This window comes from Macaca fascicularis, chromosome 5 (assembly GCF_037993035.2).
Source record: "Macaca fascicularis isolate 582-1 chromosome 5, T2T-MFA8v1.1".
NCBI lineage: Eukaryota > Metazoa > Chordata > Mammalia > Primates > Cercopithecidae > Macaca > Macaca fascicularis.
Window position 1 is genome coordinate 38,220,195 of NC_088379.1, and position 27,122 is coordinate 38,247,316.

The following is a 27,122-nucleotide window of genomic DNA, read 5'->3' on the forward strand; positions in this document are numbered from 1 at the left end:
TGTTGCCCAGGCTGGAGTACAGTGGTGCAATCTCAGCTCACTGCAACCTCCACCCTCCTGGGTTCAAGCGATTATCCTGCCTCAGCCTCCCAAGTAGCTGGGATTACAGGCACGTGCCAACATGCCTGGCAAATTTTTGTACTTTTAGTAGAGATGGGGTTTCACCATGTTGGCCAGGCTGGTCTCCATCTCCTGACCTCAAGTGATCCAACTACATCGGCCTCCTAACATGCTGGGATTACAGGTGTGAGCCACTGTGCCTGGCCCTCTCTATCTCTATCTCTGTCTCTGTCTCTCTGTCTCTGAGACTGTCTAGCCCTCCAACTCTCCCTTTGTGTGATTAATGCATTCTCATTCTTGAAAGCTCTGTTCAGGCATCACCTCCTCCAGGAACCCTGCTTCACACCCCTCTGAAAACTGGATTATATGCTGCAAAAGTCCCCTTAGAGCACTTACCTCTTTGGGTTAAAATGGTTTGCTTGTTGTGGCTTCATCATGAGCAAAGACAGCCGTCTCTTCCTCCTGCCTGCACACACCCCCCTCACTTAGCTGCAGCCACGCTGACACCCTTGCCGCTCCTGTGGACGAACCAGGCACACACCCTCTTGGACTCTACTCTTGCTGCACTGCTGCTGGAAGACTCTTCCCCTGACATCTTGTGGCTGGCTCATTGCTCTCCTCCTCTAGCACATTACTCAAATGTCACCTTTGTTAGCTTCCCTCCTGTCTTAGTTCCTCCAGGCTGCTATATCAAAATACCATAGACTGTGTGGCTTATAAACAACAGAAATCTATTTCTCACAGTTTTGGAGACTGTAAAATCGAAGCTCAAATTGCTGGCAGATTCTGTGTCTAATGAGGGCTCCTGATCTCTGGTTCACAGATGGTGCCTTCTAGCTTGTCCTTACATGGTGGAAGGGATCAGCTAGCTCCCTGGGGCCTCTTTTGTTAGGGCACTAATCCCGTTCATGGGGGCTCCCCATTTCATGATCTAATCACACCCCTGAAGCCTCACCTCTTATTATCATCACATTGGTATTAGGTTTCAAAATATGAATTTGGAGGGGACAGGGACATTCAGACCACAGCACCTCCTATTTAAAACTCCTAAACCCCAGCTAGCCCTGTTTATACTTCTCCATAAAACTTATCCCTTGACATCAATGTTTTACTTATCTGTTTTTTTTGTTCTGTTTTTTGGGACGGAGTCTTGCTCTTTCACCCGACTAGAGTGCAGTGGCGCGATCTCAGCTCACTGCAACCTCCACCTCCCGGCAGTTCTCCTGCTTCAGCATCCTGAGTAGCTGGGATTAGAGGCACCCGCCACTGTGCCCAGCTAATTTTTGTATTTTGAGTAGAGATGGGGTTTCACCATCTTGGCCTGGCTGGTCTCAAACTCCTGACCTCATGATCCACCCACCTCGGCCTCCCAAAGTGCTGGGATTACAGGTGTGAACCACGGTGCCTGGTCTGCTTATCTGTTTTGATTATCTGTTTCCCTCATGAGAATATATGAGTTATATGTGTGAGTTACATGAGTTCCCGTATCTGATTATCTGTTTCCCTCATGAGAATGTATGAGTTATAGGTAATAATAAACAAATCTAAGCCAAATGTTTTGAATAAATACCTACAAGCTACGCCAGGCTATCTTCATGGGCTGCAGATTAACGATTTTGTCCATAAAACAGAAAATAGCATCTCCAGACGAGGGCTGGATGCAGTGTTTCTCAAATGGCTTAGTCTCCCCTCAAGGCTCTGCCTTCCCACACTGGCATACGCCACAGTATTTTCTTCTTAGAGAGGTCTGAGAGCATGTAGTCAGGTGAGATAAATGATTCTTTTATTCTCCCCCAAAGTGGTAATAAACCCATGTGGAATCAATTCTTTGGCACCTTTCAGAAACGTTAAAAATGGCATGGCCTTGCAGATACTTCAAAAGAGAAAAGTAAGATTGTAACCTTTAACAATCTCTTTATTGCCCACAATGATCCTAATTGTTTTATTTTATGATATATGATATTTTAATATGTATACTATCTGTTATATATAGTAATATATCATATTATATATTAGGCACTGTATTAATAAATTATTCTGTAAATACTCATTTTAGCGCCTGTTGTACGTGAGGTATTGTGTTAGATGCTCTGGATTCAAGAGTGAGTGGAAGAAATACTGTCTCTGTCCCTCAGTAGCTTCCAGGGTGAAAGGAAGACAGATCGTTAAGAAATATTGTAGGACCAGCCAGGTATCCTAGGGAACCTTGGGAAATTTCTCCGGAGAAATGGTTGAGACTAATTCAGCTTGTTTAGTACTGTGGCTCTGTGAACATAAAAGGGCACCTGGATATCATTAGGGTCGCAGTGCTAAGCATAACAATATCAAAGTCATAAATATGGTGTTGTCCCAGGTCCCTTAGGCCTGAGAAAGGTCATGCCTTTGTTCATCCAGTCCTTCTTTCAGCAAATAGCTGCTGACCACCTGTAGCTGTGAACAAGACAGGGGAGGTCCCTCCTTGCCCTCTTGTTGCCTTTGGGTTGGCCTGGGGGTGTCCCTGCAGTAGCTGCCAAGCAACAAGACTTCAGCGGCCCTGCACCTGGATGCATCTGCTGCCTCACTGCCGTGCTCATGAATGGAAGACATTCATCTTTGCCCGGCGGCTGGCGGGCAGGCTGCTACAACCTCCACTTAGTCTACCCCAACTGCAGATTGTAACTTTGGGGGAGCTGCCACATCCTGAAGGATGAAAAATAAATCACGCTTCTTCCGTCGTGTTCTATTTCTAGGCTTAGAAGAAAAGGGAGAAGAATTTGCTCGCATGCTTACAGAACTTCTCTTTGAATTACATGTGGCGGCCACACCTGACAAACTCAATAAGGTCAGCACTGTCTGATTTATAGTTTCTGGTTAAAAAAAAAAAAAAATGCAGGGAAGAGTCTCTGTTGTAAAGTTCCAGAGATGCATCTGAAATGGAAAACCCCCAAATCTTATAAGGCATAGTGCCGGGAGAGGAGTTTGAGGTCTGTAACTCAGATTTGAGGAGGGGATGGGCGCGGTGGCTCATGCCTGTAATCCCAGCACTTTGGGAGGCCGAGGTGGGTGGATCACCTGAGGTCAGGAGTTTGAGACCAGCCTGGTCAACGTGGTGAAACCCCGTCTCTACTAAAATACAAAAATTAGCTGGGTGTGGTGACACACACCTGTAATCCCAGCTACTCGGAAGACTGAGGCAAGAGAATTGCATGAACCCAGGAGGCCGAGGTTGCGGTGAGCTGAGATTGTGCCACAGCACTCCAGCCTAGATGATAGAGTGAGACTCCATCTCAAATTTTAAAAAAGGGGAAAAGCCTGTAATCCCAGCACTTTGGGAGGCCGAGACGGGCGATCACGAGGTCAGGAGATCGAGACCATCCTGGCTAACATGGTGAAACCCCGTCTCTACTAAAAATACAAAACACTAGCTGGGCGAGGTGGCGGGCTCCTGTAGTCCCAGCTACTCGGGAGGCTGAGGCAGGAGAATGGCGTAGACCCGGGAGGCGAAGCTTGCAGTGAGCTGAGATCCGGCCACTACACTCCAGCCTGGGCGACAGAGCAAGACTCTGTCTCAAAAAAAAAAAAAAAGGGGGGGGGGGAAATGAAAATATTTGAGGAGGCAACATAATGGAATGTGGTGGTGGAGAACATGCTAGACTGTGTCATGAGATCTGCATTTTAGTTGTAATTTTACTAGTAACTACCTTGTGACCTTGAAGAAGTCACTTACCTTTTCATGGCAAAATAGAATGTTATATCGGAGCAGTAGTTATCATCCGATTAGGGGAGGGGGAAAGGGTACAGAATCACCAAGAGGCTTTTTCAAATTTCACCCCTGACCCCTGTAAAGAAACATGCCAGAATTCGGTAGAGAGAGGCACCTCAGCCAGGTGAACCCCATAGTTCCTCCACCTGGAGCACAGGGGCTTCGTCATGTCTAAGACCATTCCAGCTTTAACAATCTGGGTTCCTCTAACAATACCACGGTGTGTTTTGCAAGTCAGTACAAGGTCTTGCTGTGAAGTTTCTTTAGAGGCCATGATCATTAATTACTTAAAACCACGTGATGTTTTTCCATTCTCTCTCTCTCTTTCTTTCTTCTTTTTAGCAAGCAGTGGTTTACATAGGTACTCACTTATCCGGGTGGGTGAGGAAAAGGGCAGAATGAGGAGGTGAGATGAGTAATTTCTTTATCTCTGATGGGGTCACTGATTCTGACAGGTCAGTGACTTGAACACAGTGGGAAATTGCCTCATTCATCTCCGTGCAGCACCTGCCACCGCTCAGAGGGGGCATGTGGTGGCTCTGAGATTCCACTGGCTTATTTGCTTAGGTTTAAGTCTTTGTCTCTAATAGGGGACACACTAAGGCCAGTTTTGTTGGGTTTTCTCTCCCCAGATCTTCTTGCTGTTAACTTACCATTCAACACTCTGATATTTTTAACTTTGGCGTGTAAGATTTAAGGTGGGAAGTAGGTTTAGTCTAAGCCCCAAAACAACTTTTACTTAAGCAAACAGCTTAAACTATAATGATAAAATTGGAGTGAGTCTGCCCTTTCGTTCTAAATTCAGGGAATAACAGGTAGGGGAGGAGGTTTCTGATTAATTGAACCATGATTTTGTAGGGCACAGAGTGCGTAAACTGCACTCGTGTGAAATTAGACACAGAGCAGCACCAGACCTTTCCAGCAGCCCTTCTCTTCTCCCCCTTGAGGGTGGAAGACCTGTCATGAATCAAGAAACGCAGAGCCTTTCTAACATATATTTTTAAAAGTACTATTATTCTTTTATAGATGGTCATGAAAAGTGAAAAATATACTATAGATTTTTCAATGTGACTGTCATTTTTATTCTTATCTGAATATCATTTTTAAATGCTTTTTAAAGAGTCCTCAGGCCTGCATTGTTCTTTCCATACTTTCTGTTCTGTCCCTTTTTTCTACTTTATATTTGCCAGAAAGCAACAACAAGGTTATCTTTTTAGGGGGTTGAGAAATTGCCCCGTCATCCTCCAAACATACGGAGATCCATTCCTGAAGGCTTAGAGACACTTGATTCTTGTCTTGGGGTTGGAATGACTTAGGTTCCATATTTGCACCATAAAAGGGTTGTTTGGTTGGGGACCTTTGCAGGCCATGAAGAAGGCTCATGACTGGGTGGAAGAGGATCAGACCGTGGTGTCAGTAGATGTGGCAAAAGAGTCCGAGGAGGAAACAAAGAAGAAAGAAAAGGAAGAGAAACCTCAAGACCCTCAAGAAGACAAAAAGGAGGAAAAGAGAACTAAGACCATAGAGGTAAATTTATTCTAGAGTGTCCACCTACAAGGTAATAAGAGTGTGTTCATTTTATTAGCAGCTTAATTTTAATTGAAGAGAGGCCATTTGTTTTTCATTTGTTCCATATTGTAGAAATATAAGTAGGAATGCAATAAACACTGAAATTTCTCTATGCCAAGATAATTCATGGTTTAACACAGATTTTGTCACTTTTCTCCATAGCTTTACAATTATAATTTAAAGGGACAAAAATCTTTAGGAACATAGTTGATTTATCTTTAGAGTAGAATTTCATCTTATATGCAAATGTGTTACTATAAAATGTCTTTATGCCCTGTAACTAATGAGGTAATTGAAGCCTTTAAAAAAATTCATTGCCATAGCTTTTATTCTGTAATTTAATAAATTTATGTGTGCATAATTTATTTCCTGCCTATGTTCAATAAAGGAGTTTGTAGTAACTTCATCTTACATTGAGTTTTAATTTTGAAGAAAGTAACTTTTTGGCTGAGTGCGGTCACTCGAGCCTGTAATCCCAGCACTTTGGGAGGCCAAGGCAGGTGGATCACCTGAGGTCAGGAGTTCAAGACCAGCCTGGACAACATGGTGAAACCCCGTCTGTACTAAATATACAAAATACTAAAAATAATTAGCAGGACATGGTGGTGTGTGCCTCTACTCTCAGCTACTTGGGAGAGTGAGTTATCAGAATCACTTAAACCCGGGAGGTAGAGGTTGCAGTGATTAGATCACTGTAAAGAAAAATATCCATTGAGCTCTGTTCATTCAGCCAGCCTTCCACACACCGTCTTTAGCACCTGCCTGTTTTGTACCCAGCATTGCTGTAAGCCCTGGGGATGCAGCTGTGAACAGACTTGCCACATCCCTGGGGGCCCTGACGGCACCTCCATTTTCTGGCAGCATTACACTTAAAGTCTTAGATATGCTCGTAGTCTTCAGGTTAACAATTTCATGTTATGTTTGTGGTATTTTTGAAAGAATTATATCACTTCTAATGTCACAGCATTTTTTAAAAAAAAACATCTGCTCAGTAAAAAATTTCTTCCTTGTGTTTATCTATTTCAGGAAGTATACATGTTGTCCATTGAAAGTCTGGCAGAGGTAACAGCGCGCTGTATTGAGCAGCTTCATAAAGTAGCAGAATTAATTCTTCATGGACAAGAAGAGGAAAAACCAGCTCAGGACCAAGCAAAAGTTCTAATAAAGTAAATAAATGTTACTTTAAATTATTATTTTCCCAGTTCTATATATAGGTACCGTTCAGAAACACACATACACACCCACACCCTCTAAGCCACTAAAAGGTTCAGATTTCTTTTTGTTTGCTTTTGTTTTTTGTTTTGTTGAGATGGGATCTTGCTCTATCACCCAGGCTGGAGTGCAATGGCATGATCATGATTCACTGCAGCCCCAAACTCTTGGGCTCACGCCACCCTCCCGCCTCAGCCTTCCCAGGAATTGGGACCACAGGTGCACACCACCACATCCAGCTAATTTTTTAATTAATTACAGAGACAAAGCCTAGCCGTGTTGCCCAGGCTGGTCTCGAACTCCTGAGCTCAAGCAATCTTCCTGGCTCAGCCTCCTAAAGTTCTATGATTACAGGCATGAGCAACCATACCTGACCAAATATTCAAATTTCAAGTGAACCAATTCCATTGTTCTATGGTCATCTTAAGAAATAAGGATTTCTTTTTTTTTTTTTTTTTTTTTTTTTTTTTGAGACAGAGTCTTGCTCTGTCACCAGGTTGGAGTGCAGTGCCACAATCTCAACTCTCTGCAACCTCAGCATCCCAGGTTCAAGCGATCTTCTGCCTCAGCCTCCTGAGTAGCTGGGATTCCAGGCGCACACCACCACACCCAGCTCATTTTTGTATTTTTAGTAGAGATGGGTTTTCACCATGTTGGCCAGGATGGTCTCCATCTCTTGACCTCATGATCTGCCCGCCTCAGCTTCCCAAAGTGCTGGGATTACAGGCATGAGCCACCATGCCCAGCCGGAAATAAGGATTTATTTAACAAATGCATTATGTTAGCAAGAAGAAGAAGACTTAACTAGCCATCCTAGGAATTATTTATGAAGAGATTTAAGGGAAAACACACTAAATCATTCAGAGGCATGAAAGTGCTTATTTAATAGATCAGAGTCTTAGAAGTAAAACCTTTTGAGGGTAATTACTTTTCCAACATATATATGAATAGAGAAAGGACACTTTAATGTAACTTCTAGCTAGAGTCACAAAATAGGCAAATATACTCCACTGATCCTGGGGACTTATACCAGCTCTCCATGTTCCGAACTCTGGTGATGATGGTCGCTAATATTAACCAGTTCACTTTTGGGTGGTATGTGTGCACATATGTGTTGTCCTGTATCATGTTCTTCAATAAATAATAGCTATTGTCATTAGTTTATTAAGTAAAATGCAAATATATATATATACGTAACACATGTGAATATGCAATCTAGTGAATATACATGAAAATAGTTGATATGGAGTATTCATGAAAATAGTTGGTATGGAGCTGAAAAATAAGCCTTTACCTTTTATGCACATGACTGTATACTGTGATATGGAAAATTAACGTAGGCCTAAGTACCCTCATGTTATTAGACAGACACAGGAGCCAAAATAGAGCCCCTGAAAATACTCAGGGATGGACACACACAGGTCTCAGCACACTCAGTTTGCTAGCTAACTAGTCTTTGCTTATTACCGCTTTGGTATTGTAGGTTGGGGAGTAAGTTTATAGTGGAAAGATCTTCCAAAAAGTCAGCATGAGTGTCTTTGTACTGGCGGCATTTTTCCTCACTTGTAAAGATCTGTCATCTAGTCTAGATTTCCATATCTAAGAATATAAAAATCGAAGTTATTATGAGAACCACATAATCCGCACCTTAATATTCCTAGAAAGAATATGCACTTGCCTAAACATTTAGAAGGAAGAGGAAAGAACAAAGTCAGAGAAGTTGAAAATGCTGAGGACAATCTGTAGGTACTGGTTTATCTTTGCAGTACTAATTGGAAAGAAGAGGGCCAAAGTTCAGAAGCCCCTAGGTATGGAAAATGACCTTACTCTTCACTCCTTTCTGATTCCCAACCCTGATTGTCCTGACCTTACCAAGCTGCACCCAGTCTCTGACTTGTCTGTACAATAAGTGCCTCCCCACCCACCTGCCCAAGAACATAGACTGAATGGCTCTGGGATATCTCCTGGCTTTACTCTTGACCCTTTCTGCAGACAAGTTTTGGATAGATGGGTGGGTAGGTGGATGGATGGATGGATGGATGGATGGATGGATGGATGGGTGGGTGGATATAGCTCATAAAAATCTGTATATATTAGATAAGGCCTCTTTTATCAAAGCAAAACTTACCTCTACTGACTTTACTAGATCTTTTAACATGTAAGATTCTTAACTTGGGGTTATTTTTCTTCCCATAGCATTTTAATCACTATTCAAGAGAGCTGTATGCACTAACTGATAGAAAACTATCAGACATTACCTACATTATTACGTAATTAGATTGTTGTCCATTTTTGTCGTCATCCATAGTGTTAGGATAAATGTTGTTTTCATTAAATATTTGTGTGTATCTTGCGTTATTTTCTTGGGATAAAGTTCTAGAAGTGGAGTGCCTAGCATAAATTCAGAATTTTGGTATCAGTATTAAAAACATATTCTACGGGATCTTTATTCTGAATCATATAATCAAAACATAATCAAAGTATCCAGAGTCACCTGAGTTTGAATCCCTCCTCTCCTGCATGTCCTAAGCAGGTTACCTAACTTTCTTTCTTTCCTTCCTTCCTTCCTTCCTTCCTTCCTTCCTTCCTTCCTTCCCTCCGTCCCTCCCTCCCTCCCTTCTTTCTTTTTCTTTTCTTTCTTTCTTTCTTTCTTTCTTTCTTTCTTTCTTTCTTTCTTTCTTTCTTTCTTTCTCTTTCTTTCCTTCTTTCACAGAGTTTTGCTCTTGTTGCCCAGTCTGGAGTGCAATGGTGCGATCTTGGCTCACTGCAACCTCTACCTCCTGGCTTCAAGTGATTCTCCTGCCTCAGCCTCCCAAGTAGCTGAGATTACAGGCACCTGCCACCATGCCCAGCTAACTTTTTTGTATTTTTAGTACAGACAGGGTTTCACCATGTTGGTCAGACTGGTCTTGAACTCCTGACCTCCAGTGATCCACCCACCTCGGCCTCCCAAAGCGCTGAGATTACAGGCATGAGCCACTGTGTCTAACCACCTATTTCTTAAATGTCCAATTTTCCATCTATATAAAATGGAAATAATAATATAAGCCATAAGGTCACTCTGAGGATTAAATATGATCAGGCACACAAAAGTGTTTAACATAGTGCCTCAGTGAATGTTCCTGATTATTTTGAAATGACCAAAAAGCTGGAAACCAGCCATCTGGCAAGCGTGTGTACCTCTACACATGTGGAGCTCAAGCCTGGTATTTTCCTGCACATGGTTTTCATTCTAAAAGAGGTCAAATGAGTTGGATGATTATTCTTTAATTAAGCATGGAAAGAAAACCGGGATTAGATTAAACTGTGATTGCGAATCATGGAAGATGATTAAGGAAAACCGTCTGACTGCACATTTCTGTAGAACATCTTGAAGCGTGTGTGGCATTCTTTTAAATGTCATGATGAATTAGTATCAGAAATGGTCATGACAGTTAAATTATTTTACCTTATTGAAAACATCCAAGCCTCATTTTTTTTTTCTTCTTTCAGATTAACTACTGCAATGTGCAATGAAGTGGCCTCCTTATCAAAGAAGTTTACCACTTCTTTAACCACTGCTGGGGTAAGATTACAGTCTTGATTTTTTTTTCACCTTTTTTAAGGGAAGTCTGTCTGTGAGGGGCTGTGAGGAAATGTGGAGTTGCAGCGCCTTCTTTAGTAGCTCCATAAAACCGAAGCTGTGCCATGATGTAAGCTAAAGTCAGGCCAAGAGCAGCTTCTCTAAGGACAGGCAGCTTAGGACTCTCCTGACTGGGTTCCAGTCTTGAATCTGCCATTTCAGACATACAAGATGTTGGGTGAGTAAGTTTTCAAACCTCTATGAACCTCATTTTCTTTGTTTGTTTGTTTGTTTGTTTGTTTGTTTGTTTTGGTGTGTGTGTGTATGTGTGTGTGTGTTTGGAGACGGAGTTTCGCTGTTGCCCAGGCTGGCATACACTGGTGTGATCTCCCCTCGCTGCAAGCTCCGCCTCCCGTGCTCATGCCATTCTCCTGCCTCAGCCTCCCAAGTAGCTGGGACTACAGGCGCCCAGCTAATTCTTTTGTATTTTTAGTAGAGACGGGGTTTCACCGTGTTAGCCAGGATGGTCTCGATCTCCTGACCTCATGATCCACCTGCCTCGGCCCGGCAAAGTGCTGGGATTATAGGCATGAGCCACCACGCCCAGCCTGTTTGTTTTTTTTTTAAAGTGTCAGATGAAAGGTTCCTTTTATTACTTAATATCTGTGATATATGTAATTCAGAATCTCTGTTAAAATGATTAATTTTGAATATTCTCATTCACTGTTGGCCTCAGAGCCTACTTTATAAACCATGCAAGATAAGAGTATTCTTTTTTTCTATTTCTGTCTCATCCTGTTGCCCAGGCTGGAGTGCAGTGACACAATCTTGGCTTGCTGCAGCCTCCACCTCCTGGGCTGAAGCGATTCTCCTGCCTCAGCCTTCTGAGTAGCTGGGATTACAGGCACATGCCACCACACCCAGCTAATTTTTGTATTTTTAGTAGAGATGGGGTTTCACCATGTTGGCCAGGCTGGTCTTAAACTCCTGACCTAGTGATTCACCTGCCTCGGCCTCCCAAAGTGCGGGATTACAGACATGAGCCACCACACCCAGCCGAGATAAGAGTTTTCTTTGCTTCATTGTAGCACTTGACTTTGACCAAAAGAAAAAAAATGTTACTGATTGGCTCAAGTGTTTCTATTCTCAGGGTAACAAGTCTGAAAGGCTCAGCATTCACTTGGGGGTGTGGCCTCTGGTTGTTTTCTTTGGCAATCAGTCATGTTATATAGCTTCACCTTAGTGAGCCTAGAGAAAAGTGGAAAATATTCCCTTTCACCTTCCTGTTTTTCCCCTTTAAAACTGTGGATGCAAAGTCTAATGATGTTCTCCATGAGAAACAGCAGTTTTACTTCCTATTCTAATTAGGTTGTTTTTTTTTTTTGTTTCAAGTATATTAGTTTCCTAGGGCTGCTATGACAAAGTACCATAAACTGGGTTATTTTCTCATAGTTCTGAAAGCAAGGTGGTTTCGGGGTCTTGATCTCTCCAGAGCCTCTAGGATTCTTCCTTGCTTATTCCAGCTTCTGGTAGCCCCAGGTGTTCCTTGACTTGTGGTTGCAAAACTCCAGTCTCTCTCTGTGTGTCTTGACATGGCTGCTTTCTCCCTGTGTCTCCACATCACCTTCCCTCCATGCGTGTCTGTGTCCAGATTTAACTCTGCTTATAAGGACACCAGGCCTATTGGGTTAGAGCATAACCAGTATGACCTCATCCTAACTTATCACACCAGCAACAACCCTATCTCCAAACAAGGTCACAGTCTGAGGTGCTGGGGGTTAGGACTTCAATATGTCTTTTTGCAGGGGATACAATTCAAACCATACCAGAAAGCAACAGAAACATGTTCCAAAAAATTTAGACAGAAAGGAGGCTTTATGAAAGGCAGTGGGGGAAATGAACCGCTGTGGGGACCCAGCCCCAGAGCTCATGCACACTCTTTTTTTGTTTTTTGAAACTGTGTCTCGCTCTGTCATCCAGGCTGGAGTGCAGTGGCGCAATCTCAGCTCACTGCAGCCTCTGCCTCCGAAGTACAAGCGATTCTCATGCCTCAGCGTCCTGAGTAGCTGGGATTACAGGCGTGGGCCACCACTCTCAGTTAATTTTTGTATTTTTAGTAGAGATGGGGTTTCACCATGTTGGCCAGGCTGGTCTCAAACTCCTGACCTCAAGTGCTCCACCTGCCTCGGCCTCCCAAAGTGCTGGGATTACAGGTGTGAGCCACTGTGCCCGGCCTACACATACTCTTTCTAAAGTGCTGCTATGAATGTGACTCAGTGACAGCAGCAGTTCCTAACCCTGTGTCGTTCCATTCAAAATCCTGGTTCCTGGGTAAAAAGGTTTGAATAGCTCATCAGCATGGGTCACAGGTCCACCTTGGCTTCACTCAGCAGCAACTGGGGTCAGTGTCTCATTGTGCAGACCTACCTGGCTTCTGGGGCACGCCCCCTCCTCCTCCTCAGGCCGAGAGCATTTCTCAAAAGAAATGAGAGATGACCATGGACCTGGCTGTCACCCAAAAAGACACCTGTCCCCCATACTTCTGTCAATGACCCTGTGAAGAAGGGGTGAGCTACGCACTGCCTATTCATTCTGCTGTCAAGAAATCTGACCTGCTTCTCCTGTTTTGTAAAACAGCACCTTTTATGTTGGTCTGATTTCAGGCCTTCAGCCTTGTATACAAGCAGAATGACAAGGGAGGTGGAAGCTCATTGATATGATAGGCTGGATAAAATGCATTTGCACCCTCGGTGTGGTCCAAGTTACCTGATGTCCATGGACTTTGATATAAACACTAGGCTTGCAGAGTGGTGTGAGGTCTTAAACCTCCATAAACATGGACTTTGATATAAACACTAGGTTTGCAGAGAGGTGTGAGGTCTTAATCAAGATGGAATAGCTTGGTGACTCCAGTTCCTAAGGTTCTATTGTACCTCTTGTCCCCCTTTTCACAGTTTACTAGGTGAGGAAACTGAGGCACGGAGGGGTGAATTGATTCTCCCAAGCATCTCAGTAGATCTCCTAATTCCCAGTTGGTTATCCACCAGATACATCAAACAGAGACCAACTCTTTGGTTCTCCATGTTCGTTTAGGCTTGAGAGTATGAATGTCTGTGTGCATGTTTGTATTATTCTATTTTGCATAATATGTGTTAAACATTAATTTATCTACACGAGTGGGTAGTATTCATGATATTGCTTTTCATTCCTTTTCACATATTGTATCCCAGCACAGTGCTTCTCAAAGCTTAAGGTGCACATGAGTCACCTGGAGATGTTGTTAAAATGAAGATTGTTGTTCAGTAGGTCTGGGATGAGGATGAGATTCTGTACTTCTAGTAAGCAGTCAGGTGATGACAATGTTCCTGATCCATGGTCCATATTTTATGTAGCAAGGCTGTAGCAGATGGCTGTGCACTTGAACTTACATATATTTATATATACACACACATGTACAAGTGTTTGCATGAACAAAATTGGGACTACACAGTTTATCATTATGGGGAAGAAAAACCTGAATCTAAAATAGAATTTAGAAAGGCCGTCTCACCACAACAGTACCTCCGATCTTGTGCTGTGATGAATCATTTACATCAAGTCAGTGTTTCTGTTCTCTAAAGCAGTCATTATTCATAACTTGAAGTTAATGAGTGTATATTGCTCTCTAGACTCTATTTAAATTGCTTGCACACCTCATTGATTCTGAAAACCATTGTCATCTTATTGCCCTCATTTGATTATATTTTAGAGGTTTATTGATAATCAAATAAACATGAAAGCAAATACCATAATGGATTTTCTGGTTACTTACTAAAATGACTAGGTTTTTAAACCTAGTCATTTTAAAGAGGTTTCTCCCAAGACTCCATTATGATTTCCCCAGGAAGACATTACTTCACCGTCAGTAGAGTAACATCAATGAAAGTGGGCTGCTCTGGGAAGATATATTTAATTTATGTATTTTTGTTTACTCTGAACTCTTCCAGGTACTGTAAGAGAAGCTAACTTATAAGATTGCCCTCTCTCTCTCCAATCCCTTTAATGGTTTATGGTCTAAGAATAGATTGAACTCTTAGATAGAGAAGACTATTGATTGATAGACCAATAGCATAAGCAAAGATAATGATATCAACTCTGCCTTTCACTTTCATTTTTTCTTTTTAGACGGAGTCTCGCTCTGTCACCCAGGCTGGAGTGCAGTGGCGCGATCTCGGCTCACTGGAACCTCCACCTCCCGGGTTCAAGCAATTCTCCTGCCTCAGCCTCCCGAGTAGCTGGGATTACAGGCGCCCACCACCACGCTCAGCTAATTTTTTTGTATTTTTAGTAGAGACAGGGTTTCACCATGTTGGCCAGGCTGGTCTCAAACTCCTGACCTCAGGTGATCCACCCACCTCGGCCTCTCAAAGTGCTGGGATTGCAGGCTTGAGCCACCGCACATGGCCTGCCTTTCACTTTTTGAGCCCCTGCTTTATACCAGGCACTGCACTCTGTGCTTTACATATATTTGCGTTTTTCAAATGTAGAGCTGCAGACCTGTTTTCAAGTTGCATTTAAGAATGTCTTAATTTTGCTGCTCTTCGGGGAGATGCCCTATAACCAAGTTTCTATGTTTATATTTAAAAGAAGAAAGAAAGAAAAAGAAGAGTAAACCAGGGCTTAGACTAGGTTAGGTGAGTGGGGGACTTAGCTGCAAAATGGAAGGGAGCCCAAAAAAGAAACAGAAAAAAACCTCAGGAATCTAGATAGATATTTTAATGAAATATATTTTAAAATAACAATGCCAAAATATTATGATCATCAAAATATCAAAATTTTAAGTAAAGACAGCATCCAACCCTCTGCCTACACAACTCAGCCTCCCTCGCTTCACTCTTATCCCAGACCTGCTATAGAATTTACATCGTGAAAAAGGTCTCGGTTTCAATTTCTAGCTATGTGACCTTAAACAAGTTACTCAGCCTTTCTGATCCCTATTTTCTCCTCTTTAAATTGGGGTTATCATGATACCTGCCTACTTCCTAGGATTTCTATTGCAACTAAATAATACTAAAAGGGTGCAGCAGCAGGTATGAAGCCTGGTCTGTAGGAAACATTCTACTTCCTCTCCTCTTCCTCCGTAGAGGATCCCTCAACAAAGCCAGTGTATTACATTTTACGTGCCTGTGGTACGAGCACTAATCTGTCAATTTCATACTTCTGATTCCACAGAGCAACAAGAAGGCCGAGGTCCTCAACCCCATGCTCAGTAGCGTATTGTTAGAGGTAAGTGGTCTCTGGAGAGAAAGTGCTCCTGAATCAAAGTAAATGTTAGAACTGCTGCTTCTTTTTTTTTTTTTTCTTTTGTCTTTCTCCCCCACAGCAAATGTTATTGCAATTCTGAATCTCATCATCAAGTCTTTTTTGAGTATATTTGTGTAGCTCAACCAGCTGTAAACCCTCTGATGAAGCAACAATACCTAATTTTCAAGAATTCCTGATTATAAAAAGAAATGCTAAGCTTGCACGTTATTTCCATCACTGTTTGCTCCAGCAGAAGCAGATTTCTGCTGCCAAATTTGACACTAGATTTAACACTGTGATTATTGGCTGCAATGAGGGGTTATTGCTCATCGGTGATTTTCATAAAAATGGGCACTTCCTTCGATTTAGAATAACCTTTGGTTTAGCTGGGTCTAATCTCCAAGCTGGCAACAATGACCAGGAGAATGTTTAGCCTATGCCCTGTCAGTGACAAGGGCACCATCCTCTGTGCCTTCTCACTCTGCGGACTGCCCGCTCACTAGGACTTTGCAGCATCAGCTGTGTTGATGTAAAGCTGCCCCAACCAACACTGCTGTGTCTTTGCCAGAAACAGTCGCCTAAGAGAGAAGAAAAGAGGTCCAGGAAGAATCCTCATTCTTGAATCATAGGCACTGTGTTCTACTTGTAGAGGAAAGGTAGAAGATTGGTAGAGGAAAATCTTCTGTTAGGGGCTAAACTATAAGTGCCCAGGGCACCTAGCTGAAGGCACAAGGTGTTAACAAGCTAAGTTTGAACATGGGCGATGCATATATCATAGGATTTTGCTCCCTGAGGTGGCTGTCCATTGCAGAATTTGGAAATTACAAAAGTTCAGGAGGGCTATTGTATTAGTCCATTTTCACACTGCTGATAAAGACATACCCGAGACTGGGCAATTTACAAAAGAAAGAAATTTAATGAACTCACAATTCCACGTGGCTGGGGAGGCCTCATAGTCATGGCGGTAGGTGAAAGGCACGTCTCACGTGGCTGCAGACAAGAGAGCTTGTGCAGAGAAACTCCCCTTTATAAAACCATCAGATCTCATGAGACTTACTATCACAAGAATAGCATGGGAAAGACCTGCCCCCATGAATCAATTTCCTCCCACCAGGTCCCTCCCACAACATGTGGAAATTGTGGGAAATTCAAGATGAGATTTGGGTGGTGATACAGCCAAACCATATCAGCTACCTATATATTTATAGCATTGTTTGGGGGACTTGCACCTTACTGTTAAGGAAAACGACAAAGGTACAGAAATAACTAAGTGATGGCACTGAATATTATTGTTTAGGATGCAGCTGCGCAGTAGGATGGCATCAGCCAGAAGGAATAGGGCTGTAGGGGCAGGTCTTGGAGGGACAGACACAGCTAAGAGAAAACCCTGGCAGTCAGAGGCAGAGTGTGGTACAAGAAAAATCTCTCCCTTGGCCACCCAGAAGGCATAAAATTAACTTACCATGTCAGGTATGAGGAATATGAGGTCAAATGTATTTTCTGTTTCCCCAGTAGATGTTTTCACATGTTTTAGTTACCCTAGCCTTTAAAAGGCCTCTCCATCCAATACTGTGTGTTAGTGCACCACAAAACAGGAATAATAATGTCAGCTATGCCAACCAAGCAGGAAGTACCATGCATAGGAGGATAACAGTGTTCAAGTTTGCTGTGAATAACTGCCCAATAATATCTCCAGTTAGCTTTATGTTGACGATTCTTATTTATCGATCTGTAGGGTAGGACAAACTGACCACCTTCATACTGTGTTTTTGTGTTATTTCAGGGCAGTAGGGTTGATCTGGGAAAGGGATAGATAAGACAGGAAATACCCTGGGCCAAAAATGTACACACACTGATGGATCTTAAAAGTCCACAGAAGTGGCTCACGCCTGTAATCCAGGACTTTGGGAGGCCAAGGCAGGCGGATGACGAATTCAGGAGATCAAGACCATCCTGGCCAACATGGTGAAACCCTGTCTCTACTAAAATACAAAGAAATTAGCTGGGCGTGGTGGCACGCGCCTGTAGTCCTAGCTACTCGGGAGGCTGAAGCAGGGGAATCGCTTGAACCTGGGAGGCGGAAGTTGCAGTGAACCAAGATCGTGCCTCTACACTCCAGCCTGGTGACAGAGCAAGACTCCATCTCAAAAAAAAAAAAAAAATCCATGAAAATGATTTGCCTTATCTCGAGTGAATTATTCTCTCTGTTAGTATAGATAATTGAGAGCTGGACATGCCCCATCCAAAAGCATGTGTTTACGCTTGCTTTAAGCACCAACATTGCAAGATAAATACAATCCAGTATTGGGGAGTGGGTTGAAGAGTGGGGACATTATCCAGTTGGAAGAATTGTCAAGGTTAAACTATGAAAATAACCCTTTAATCTCATTTTTCTCCTCTCACAGGGCTGCAACAGCACGACGTACATACAGGATGCCTTCCAGCTGCTGCTGCCTGTTCTGCAGGTCTCACATATCCAGACCAGTTGTTTGAAAGCACAGCCATGACCTGGCCAGACTCCATCCAGTTAAAGGAGACAGCTGGCCGCCTTGCCTCAATATGTACCATTTAAGGGGATGTTCTCTGTGCACCTGGCCACAGACACCCATTTGAGGACACTACAAGCAATTTTGCACAGACAATATTGAGAATGCAAATTTAGAGAGAGTTATCATTTCTCTCAGTGTGTATAATTATTTTTACAAAGAATTGTGTTTTCTTTAAGTTAATTTAAACTTACACGGCTTATATTGAATATTTCCTTTATCTGAAATTTTTTTACAAATATTCATGTTGATTTTCCTGGTTAAGCATGCTGTATTTAGAAATTCATGGGCAGACCTTAGACGTTTTTTTTTAATCCTTTAAATTTCAACCTTTAAATGTTCCATTCTTATAGTATTACTTTAAATCAATTCTAAAACTGAACTTTGTTTTGTTACATAAATGTCGCAGGCAAAAATAACACTACTTATAGATTTTACCTATTATGGTAAAAAAAGGAAAATATGGTCATTCTTTTTTTTTTTTTTTTTTTTTTTTTTGAGATGGAGTCTCGCTCTATCACCAGGCTGGAGTGCGTTGGCACAATCTCGGCTCACTGCAGCCTCCTCCTCCTGGGTTCAAGTGATTCTCCTGCCTCAGCCTCCTGAGTAGCTGGGACTACAGGCTTGCGGCCACCACGCCCAGCCAATTTTTTTGTGTATTTTTAGTAGAGACGGGGTTTCACTATGTTGGCCAGGATGGTCTCGATTTCCTGACCTCATGGTCCCCCGCCTCGGCCTCCCAAAGTGCTGGGATTACAGGCATGAGCCACTGCGCCCAGCCAGTCATTCATTCTTGCAACAAGCGTTTATTGAGCACCTACTGTGTGCTCACAGTAAAGAAACCTGATCTTATCCCAGTAGAGGTAGATATTCTGAAAGAGAATAATTCTTAAACTGCTTAAAGAAGTCCCTACCCCTGGCCGGGCGCGGTGGCTCACGCCTGTAATCCCAGCACTTTGGGAGGCCGAGGCGGGCGGATCACAAGGTCAGGAGATCGAGACCACAGTGAAACCCCGTCTCTACTAAAAATACAAAAAAATTAGCCGGGCGCGGTGGCGGGCGCCTGTAGTCCCAGCTACTCAGGAGGCTGAGGCAGGAGAATGGCGTGAACCCAGGAGGCGGAGCTTGCAGTGAGCCGAGATCGCGCCACCGCACTCCAGCCTGGGCAACAGCGTGAGACTCCGTCTCAAAAAAAAAAAAAAAAAAAAAAAAAAGAAGTCCCTACCCCTAGGCCACAGACCAGTACCAGTCCATGGTCTGTTAGGAACCAGGCCGCACAGCAGGGGGTGAGCGGTGGGTGAGTGAGCACAGCTTCATCTGTATTTACAGCTGCTCCCCATAGCTTGCATTACCACCTGAGCTCCGCCTCCTGTCAGATCAGCAGCAGCGACATTAGAGTCTCATAGGAGTGTGAACCCTGTTGTGAACTGCACATGCGAGCGATCTAGGTTGTGTGCTCCTTGTGAGAATCTAATGCCTGATGAATCTGAACCTAATACCTGATGATCTGAGGTTTGAACAGTTTCATGCCGAAACCATCCCCCACCCCCATCCTGCTACCCCCAGTCCGTGAAAAAATTGTCTTCCATGAAACTGGTCCCTGGTACCAAAAAGGTTGGGGACCACTGGCTTAAAATACCAATAAATTTTTAAACCCTAAAAACTTTGAAGAACAAGGTAAATTCGTGGGGTTTTTTTAATGTCCTACCCTTTAATTTGTTGTATTTTCCTATACTCTTTACACTATTTTATCCCGAACTATATATATGAGGTGAAAATATATATGAAAAGGGATACTGAAGAGTATTTAGTTTAAAATTAATTTCTTATGATCACAAGCACATGATGGCATAATTACAAAGCTTGGAAGTATTCAGATAGAAAATCAAAGGTGTTTCAATACAGTAGAATCCCAGGACTGCATTTTAAAATCGCTTCACAGATCACACTCGCTGGTGGCAAACATCGTCATTGTTGCCAAAGGACAGAAGATACTGATGTGTGTTTTCACTAACCGGTATATTGATCCATGAGAGGCTGCACAGAAGACCATGCAGCCAGGAGGTGCACTGTCAGTGGCTGCTTCTCCTGAACTCCACACCTTCGTTGCAGCTGCGTGTTCTATAGAACACACCTGCTTCACAGTCCCATGGACATCCCTACAGGCACTGTCATGTGAAGCCTTGCCTAGTAGCTCCCTCCAGGGCAAATGAAGCTGATAGTTTTGCAAGGGGGAAACCTCTTGTTCACATTTGCTTTGATTCCCCTGATGGAATAGACTGCCTTTGTTCCATACAGGCAAAGTAGGGATATTTTAATATCATCCTACTTCTTATTAGCATTTCATTTGTCTATGTACTGTATTTCATTTGTATGTCTCCTGAAACATCCAAATGGAAAACATAAGAACATTTTATGTACAATCTGGAAAAAAATTACCTGAGAAATGAATTAAAGATTTTTCCCCTTTTCTGATTGCCAGAAATGCTTTTGTTACTAAGTCTAGAGAATGATTAACTGATGAAAATGTTGCATTTACCTCTTCATCAATTTTAGACTTTTTATGTGTAGAGCAGAGGAAAGATTTAGCTTTACAATTTCTTCACGTTGGTTTTTTGTTGTCGTTTTGTTTTTTGCATCAGATGGGTTTAGACATTAACTGGAAATGTAAAAGAGAAACAAGTGGTGGGGCACAGTGGCTCACACCTATAATCCCAGCACTTTGGGAGGCTGAGGTGTGCGGATTACCTGAGGTCAGGAGTTCGAGACCAGCCTGGCCGACATGGTAAAACCCTGTCTCTGCTAAAAATACAAAAAAAAAAAAAAAAAAATAGCCGGATGTGGTGGTTCGCGCCTGTAATCCCATCTACTCAGGAGGCTGAGGCACGAGAATCGTTTGAGCCCGGGTGGCAGAGGTTGCAGTGAGCCATGATGCACCACTGCACTCCAGTCTGGACGGCAGAGGGAGATGCAGTCTCAATTAAAAAAATAAAAAGAGAGAAAAAAAGGGAAACAAGTATTTTTGAAGGAGCTAGAATCCCAGACTTAGACTTTAAGCCTAATGGCACCTGTGTAGTGCATCCATAGCAAAAACTTTAATGATAAAATGAAATATAAATGTTTAAAAGAATAAGAGATAATTATTGAAAAAGAAGTAGTTGGTGTCATTGGCATTGCACTTACCTTCTAATGCTGGAATGTCTAAGGTTGCCAGGTGAACACAGGCTGAGAGAGGATTCCCTGGGCCTAGTTACATAGTCTGCGAATTACATTATATAAGAGAGAATAATCACTTAAAATAGATCCACCCTCCAGAATTTCTTTCAATACTGTTTTTCACCATCACTTTTAAATAATTGCTTCTTTGCTTTGCTTTAAAACCTGGCAAAGCGCAGGATCCAGATCTGTGCAAATGTCAGTTAGTTACTAAATGAATGATTTAACAGGCTTACCTTGGAAGTTTTTTATTCCTTCAATAATCCTTTACATAAATTGGGTTCATTTCATTCTATGCAATTACCCTGAACAAGCAAGCCAGCTTTTTCTTCACATCAAGTGCAAAATAAGTTCTAGTCTAAATAATGAATGTAGGCCTGTGCCTGTGTCTTATTAAATAAGAAGCATCAAAAGCGGGTCTCAAATTCAAAGTAAAATGAGTTCGAGAAAAACTGCTTTCAGGTATTGATACAGACAGATCGAAAGGGCAAAATGGAGTCCCAAATCTTAAAGCCTAGGCCTTAGCTTAAATATTGTACCCCACCGAGAAGAGAAGGCTCTGTTTTCTCCGTGTGTCACCCTGGGCTGCACATCAAACTCATAGCTAAATGAGCAGTGCAATGAGCTGAGGCCCTGGCAGGGGTGAGTGAGGATGTGCTACAGCCTCAGCAGTACCAGCTAAGGAACTATGGAGCTCAGCTGAGGGCTCAGAGGGGATGAAGGAAGTTCCAGCCTTGGGCAGGCTGAAGGAAAGTGCTGAATACAAGGAAGAGGCCTGAATAGGGAAATAAGAGCGTTCCTCAGTGGTTTGTAGAGATCAGCTTCCCCAAGGTGCTCAGATACCTGGAAAGTCACCTTCTGCACAGGCAGGCCATGCTGTTTTCATGTTAGAAATAAAGGCAGACAGATTCCAATCACAGCCATCCCGGAGGTCCAGGATATAACATCTCAGGGAAGCAATTCAGCAAAAATTTGAAATGAACATTAATTTCTCATCTTTCCTAAAAACGTGTGTGTGTGTTCGCGCGCGCGCGTGTGTGTGTGTGTTGAACAGATGGGGTTGATCATAACGCATGACTTCAAATGATATTTAATGTTTTATAAAAGCAATTATTTTTCAGGGTCAAGCTGGTTTTTCTATAATGTAAAAATTGCCCTCTGATCTTCCTCCTAAGTAAGCGTGCCCTACATTTTGATATGCAGATCCAGGCTTCAACTTGGTGTCTTAAATTACTGTGTTTGTAAAGGCTCATCAGAAGAGATCATACTGGAAATCCATTTTAGAGCTTCAATTTCGCTCTGGTTTTGTAGTTGATTAGAATTCATAATAACATAGGAGTGTATTCAGACCAGCCATTCTTCCCATAAAAAAAAAATACAGTTAACCATGTGTTTTATCTAGATTATCTCATCACTTATGCAAGTTTATGTTCATTTGCTGTATGTCCATCCATACTGGATGCTGCACTAGAATGTCTACTGCTATCCAATTCTGAGGAAAGACACCATTCTCTCTCTCTCTTTTTCTTTCTTCCTTCCTTCTTTCTTTCTTTCTTTCTCTTTCTTTCTCTCTCTCTCTTTCTTTCTCTTCTTTCTTTCTTCTTTCTTTTCTTTTTTCTTTCTTTTTTTTTTGAGACACACTGTCACTCTGTCCCTCAGGCTGGAGTGTAGTAGTGCAATCTCAGCTCGCTGCAACCTCCGCCTCCCGGGTTCAAGCCATTCTGCCTCAGCCTCCCGAGTAGCTGGGATTACAGGTGCCCACCACCACACCCAGCTTATTTTTGTATTTGTTTAGTAGAGACAGGGTTTCACCATGTTGGCCAGGCTGGTCTCGAACTCCTGAGCTCATGTGATCCATCCGCTTCAGCCTCCCAAAGTCCTGGGATTACAGGCGTGAGCCACTGCACCCGGCCTTTTTTTTTTCTTAGACCCTGAAAATAATCTGAATTATTCTACCCTTTGAGCATTTTACCTTTAGCAATGATTAAATCATTACACCCCAAACAGTAGGAAATGTATTAATGGTATTTCTGCTATTTCTAGTGTCTGGGGTCATCATAGACCAGGAATAGAAGCTGATTATGAATTTTGTGTTGGGATTTAAACTACATTTGCCTTTGGATCAGAGTGAATTTTTCTCCGCCTGAGCTGTCAGCCAAAAAGCAATTGGATTATATCAGCCTGTGGTCACTGCTGACTCACTTGACAGGATTGTCTCTTGTATTAGTCTCAAAGGAATTCTATATTGCAAAAGAAGAATATGTTTATTTCTTAAATGCCTTCACTGAGTGCAGAAGTTTAGGGTGATCCAGAGATGTTCTATCTCCCTGCCCTGGGTTTCACCACGAAGCTTGGAAGCTGCCACTTGGAAGGAAAAGCAAGCGTAGAAGCCAAGGCCAGATGGATGAAACCTGGGCAAAAAACAAGGCTGAGCTTCTGCCTCTGAGTCTCTGCCATCTTTATCCTTTTTCTCTCTTAGGATTTTTTTTTTTTTTTGACAGTCACCAAGTACCTGTCTTCCAGGATCAGCTTTTAACATCCTGCCCCTCTTTTCCATATCTCTTATTTCCTTTCTCTTCCTCTACATTTTTTTTTTGGTCTTATTTCCCCATTAACCAGAAAACAATTGGTACAAAAGATTCAGTCATAATCACTAACATGCATTTACTGTGTCCTGGGCATTGTGCTGAGGATTTTATTTGCATTATCCCACTTCATCTCCATAATCACCCCATTAGGTAGATATTATTATCATCTCCCTGCACAAATGAGAACATTGAGACCCAGAGACATTATCTACCTCATCCAGAATTACACAACTAGCAAAAAAAAAGAGCCAGGATTCAAACCCAGCTCCGTTCAGCCTGACTAGCTAGTGTTTTTAAACTATTAGAGCCTCCCAACAAAACAGAAATGTAACATGGTTATTTTTAGAGACACCTGAATGCTTAGATTAGTTCTAAGGTAGATTTGAGTTGTGAGGTAGATTTGTAGCTGAAAGGTTTGGTTGTCGGCTTTGGTTGTTTCCATGCAACTGAGAACAAACTGAGACTAAAGAGACACAGAATGAAGCCACGCGAGGTTATTTGGCCCCTGGGTGGTCCTCACCACAGGCCTCTTCATCATTTCACAGACACTTACATCAAGCAGTTTCCCGGTCATCATCAACACAGCATCCTGTCTCACAGGTGACTTTGATATCACAAAAACATCTCCATTTCCTTCTCGCTTCCCCTTTTCCGGTGCCAAGGAAGCCCATTTGTACATTACCACCTTCCTGAAAATCCTTAACCCTCTACTACCTTCCCGAAGCGTGTAGTTTTTTACTTATCTAGACAGACTTTAAGCTGAATCTTCGGTACCAAGCCCTGTGAGATACTGATGGATGTTTAAAGAAGTACTGAATAATGCCTTTCTACCCCTGAACTTGTTTCCTGCTAAGCCCAGGAACGCATGATTGCGGTGGTGGTGATAGTGATGTGATGATGGTGGCATACTTACTGATTATTTGCTGTGTTTCAGACACGAAGTATAGCACCTCTACCTCTACAATCTCATTTAATCCTCCATATCAACCTTCGGAGATAGCTACTATTATTATCATTTCCATTTTACAGACGGCAAATGAAGCTCAGAGAGATTGAGTGATCTGCCTATGTTTATCTGACTAAGAATTAGAAAAGCTGGGATTTATATCCAAGCAGTATATAGTATTCTAGACATAGCCATGGAGAAGCAGACACCTGGTCATAAAGAAGAAAATTTACTCATTTTTTCCTGGGGCTGAGTTCCCCTCTTTCAGCTAATATCTGGGCTCCCCCTCCCCACTCTCTATCCTGTGGCTTCAGGCGGAGACAGATTACTCCACACATCTCTCTGTCAGAGAGCCAGCCACGTTTCTCCTGCCAGCACCCCTGATCCCAGGAGAAAATGAGTGCCCTATATCCCCTGGTATCCCTCGTGTTATAAACTTTGTATGTTGAGGGATTCATTTCTCCTTGAAAAATATGATCGCCTTTTGACATTTCTGCAGGAGAGTTCTAGTCAACTCTCCTTGGGAAAAAAAAATTCCACTGGTGGGAAGCGATAAAGGACAAGAACCCAAATGATGAACTGCAGGACAGAAAGACTCCGGTCTTTTCTCTGTCAGAAAAAATCATTTGTACCCACAGGGTATCTTAGTTAGGAAGGCTTTTCCTCCAGACATCCGATCGGCTTCTTCCCTCGCTTCTTGAAGGTGTTTATTCAAAAACCACCTTTTGAATAAAGCACCTGTCCCGCCTTCGTGTTTTTTCTCTTTGGGACATACCACTGTCTAACATCCTTTATATCCCACTGATTTGTCTGTTACGTGCCTTGCACAAGGATGTAGATTCCAGGAGAGGAGGGATTTTTCTGTGTTTTGTTCTTTACCATATTCCCAGCACCCACAGCCGTGCTTGGCAAATAGTCGGTGCTTGATAATTATTTGTTGAATTAACCAAATAGGTCAAAGTCTTCTGTGTGTGATTTGTAAATGCTGAATGAGAGAATGGAAGTAGCTGTAGTATAGGGTAATTCATGGGAAAATATCTGGTTGGGTTACATTAGGAAATGTTAACTATGAAGTAATGGTGCTCATTTTAATGGTATTTGGTGGTAGAGCATAAATGGGTATGATTGGGGAGCTTAGAAACGAGTAAGATTTTTCCCAATAAAATTAATACAATGTACTCTTTTTTACTTTGAAGAATTCGCTGTTTGAGGGGTCTTTCAAGATTCTTCAGGGTTAGGTAGACTGCAGTGAAAATTCAGAAGCCCTAAAGAAGTTAACGGTGGTGCACCAATACTCTGGAATATTATGCAACAGTAAAAACAAATAAAAAGAATGGAATAGATCCCTGTAGTGACAGCTCCAAGATGTGTAACTGAGTGAAAAAAAAAGAAGCTGTAGTATATTTGTCTACAATAACATATTTTTACACACATGAATACTACATACACACACACACACACACGCACCCCGCTAAAAGATCTGGAAGGATACACATGAAACTGTTAACATGGCTTATAACCAGAAGTGAAAGGGGGTTCCATATGTGGTGGAAAACATCAGAATTTCACAATAATCAAAAGGGACTGCAATGTTATTTGCAATACTTATGTTTGTATAATGAAACGTATTAATGGATGACTTACATAACTAAATTTTTAAAAATTAAAACAGGAAGCAAAAGATATTGCTTCTGATCAGGGAGGTAAAAGGATAGGGCCCTGCCCTGCCAGAGGCAGAAAGTGTAAAAATACACAGATTGTTTTTCACTAGAAGAGCCAGAAGTGTCCATGAGAGTGTCTAAATGATTTGAATTTATTTGTCATCAACGTGCCTGTAAATCTCTAACATAAAGTTGATGACTCTACAAATCTCTCCTTGCTTTCCTCAGAAAAGCCCAAACCATGTATTTCAAATGCATAATTTGTAAAGATTGTGATGATGTGCACAGAAAAATTTGTCATTTCCATCTCATTGAAAAAGGCTTCTCACTTCCTTAGCCAGATCGTCTCTCTAATCCTCAGACTAAACCTGAACAGCTCTGGGATACATAATGACTACAGAAGCAATTTCAGAAACTTCTGGAGGGAAGTATCACACGAATGATTCTGTGGTTCGAATTATTAGCTTGATGCCCAGATGCATATCATATTTGCAAGAGGCAGTTTACAATCTGCTCATCTTGACAAATGCAGCACAAGGGGATCTAACTCCCTGCATTTGCAATTTCTGTCTCTCCCTCTCCAAATTTATAGTGAAATTGTAGACACCAGTAATGTGTCAGGGTTGAGTGAACTGAGGTCTCTGCTGTGCTCTCACAGCTCCATTTCACTCAAAGGAGAGTAATAAATGGAAAGCAACAAAAAAGTCTCAGCAGATAATGAATCTGCGTCCTAATGA

General features: G+C 42.3%; 1 protein-coding gene across 2 annotated transcripts in view; it reads left to right on the top strand.

The window, feature by feature from the left end:
* The window catches only part of FAM114A1 (family with sequence similarity 114 member A1), a 76,495-nt gene extending 58,060 nt beyond the window's left edge, over positions 1-18,435 (top strand). For both annotated transcript variants that reach the window (XM_005554685.5, XM_045392250.3), the window contains 6 exons: positions 2,790-2,881; positions 5,168-5,329; positions 6,398-6,537; positions 10,076-10,148; positions 15,357-15,410; positions 17,834-18,435. In XM_005554685.5, the coding sequence (XP_005554742.3) occupies positions 2,790-2,881; positions 5,168-5,329; positions 6,398-6,537; positions 10,076-10,148; positions 15,357-15,410; positions 17,834-17,935 (623 nt within the window). In that variant the 3' untranslated portion in view covers positions 17,936-18,435. The remainder of the gene's footprint in view (positions 1-2,789; positions 2,882-5,167; positions 5,330-6,397; positions 6,538-10,075; positions 10,149-15,356; positions 15,411-17,833) is intronic.
* Positions 18,436-27,122: the final 8,687 nt, after the last annotated feature.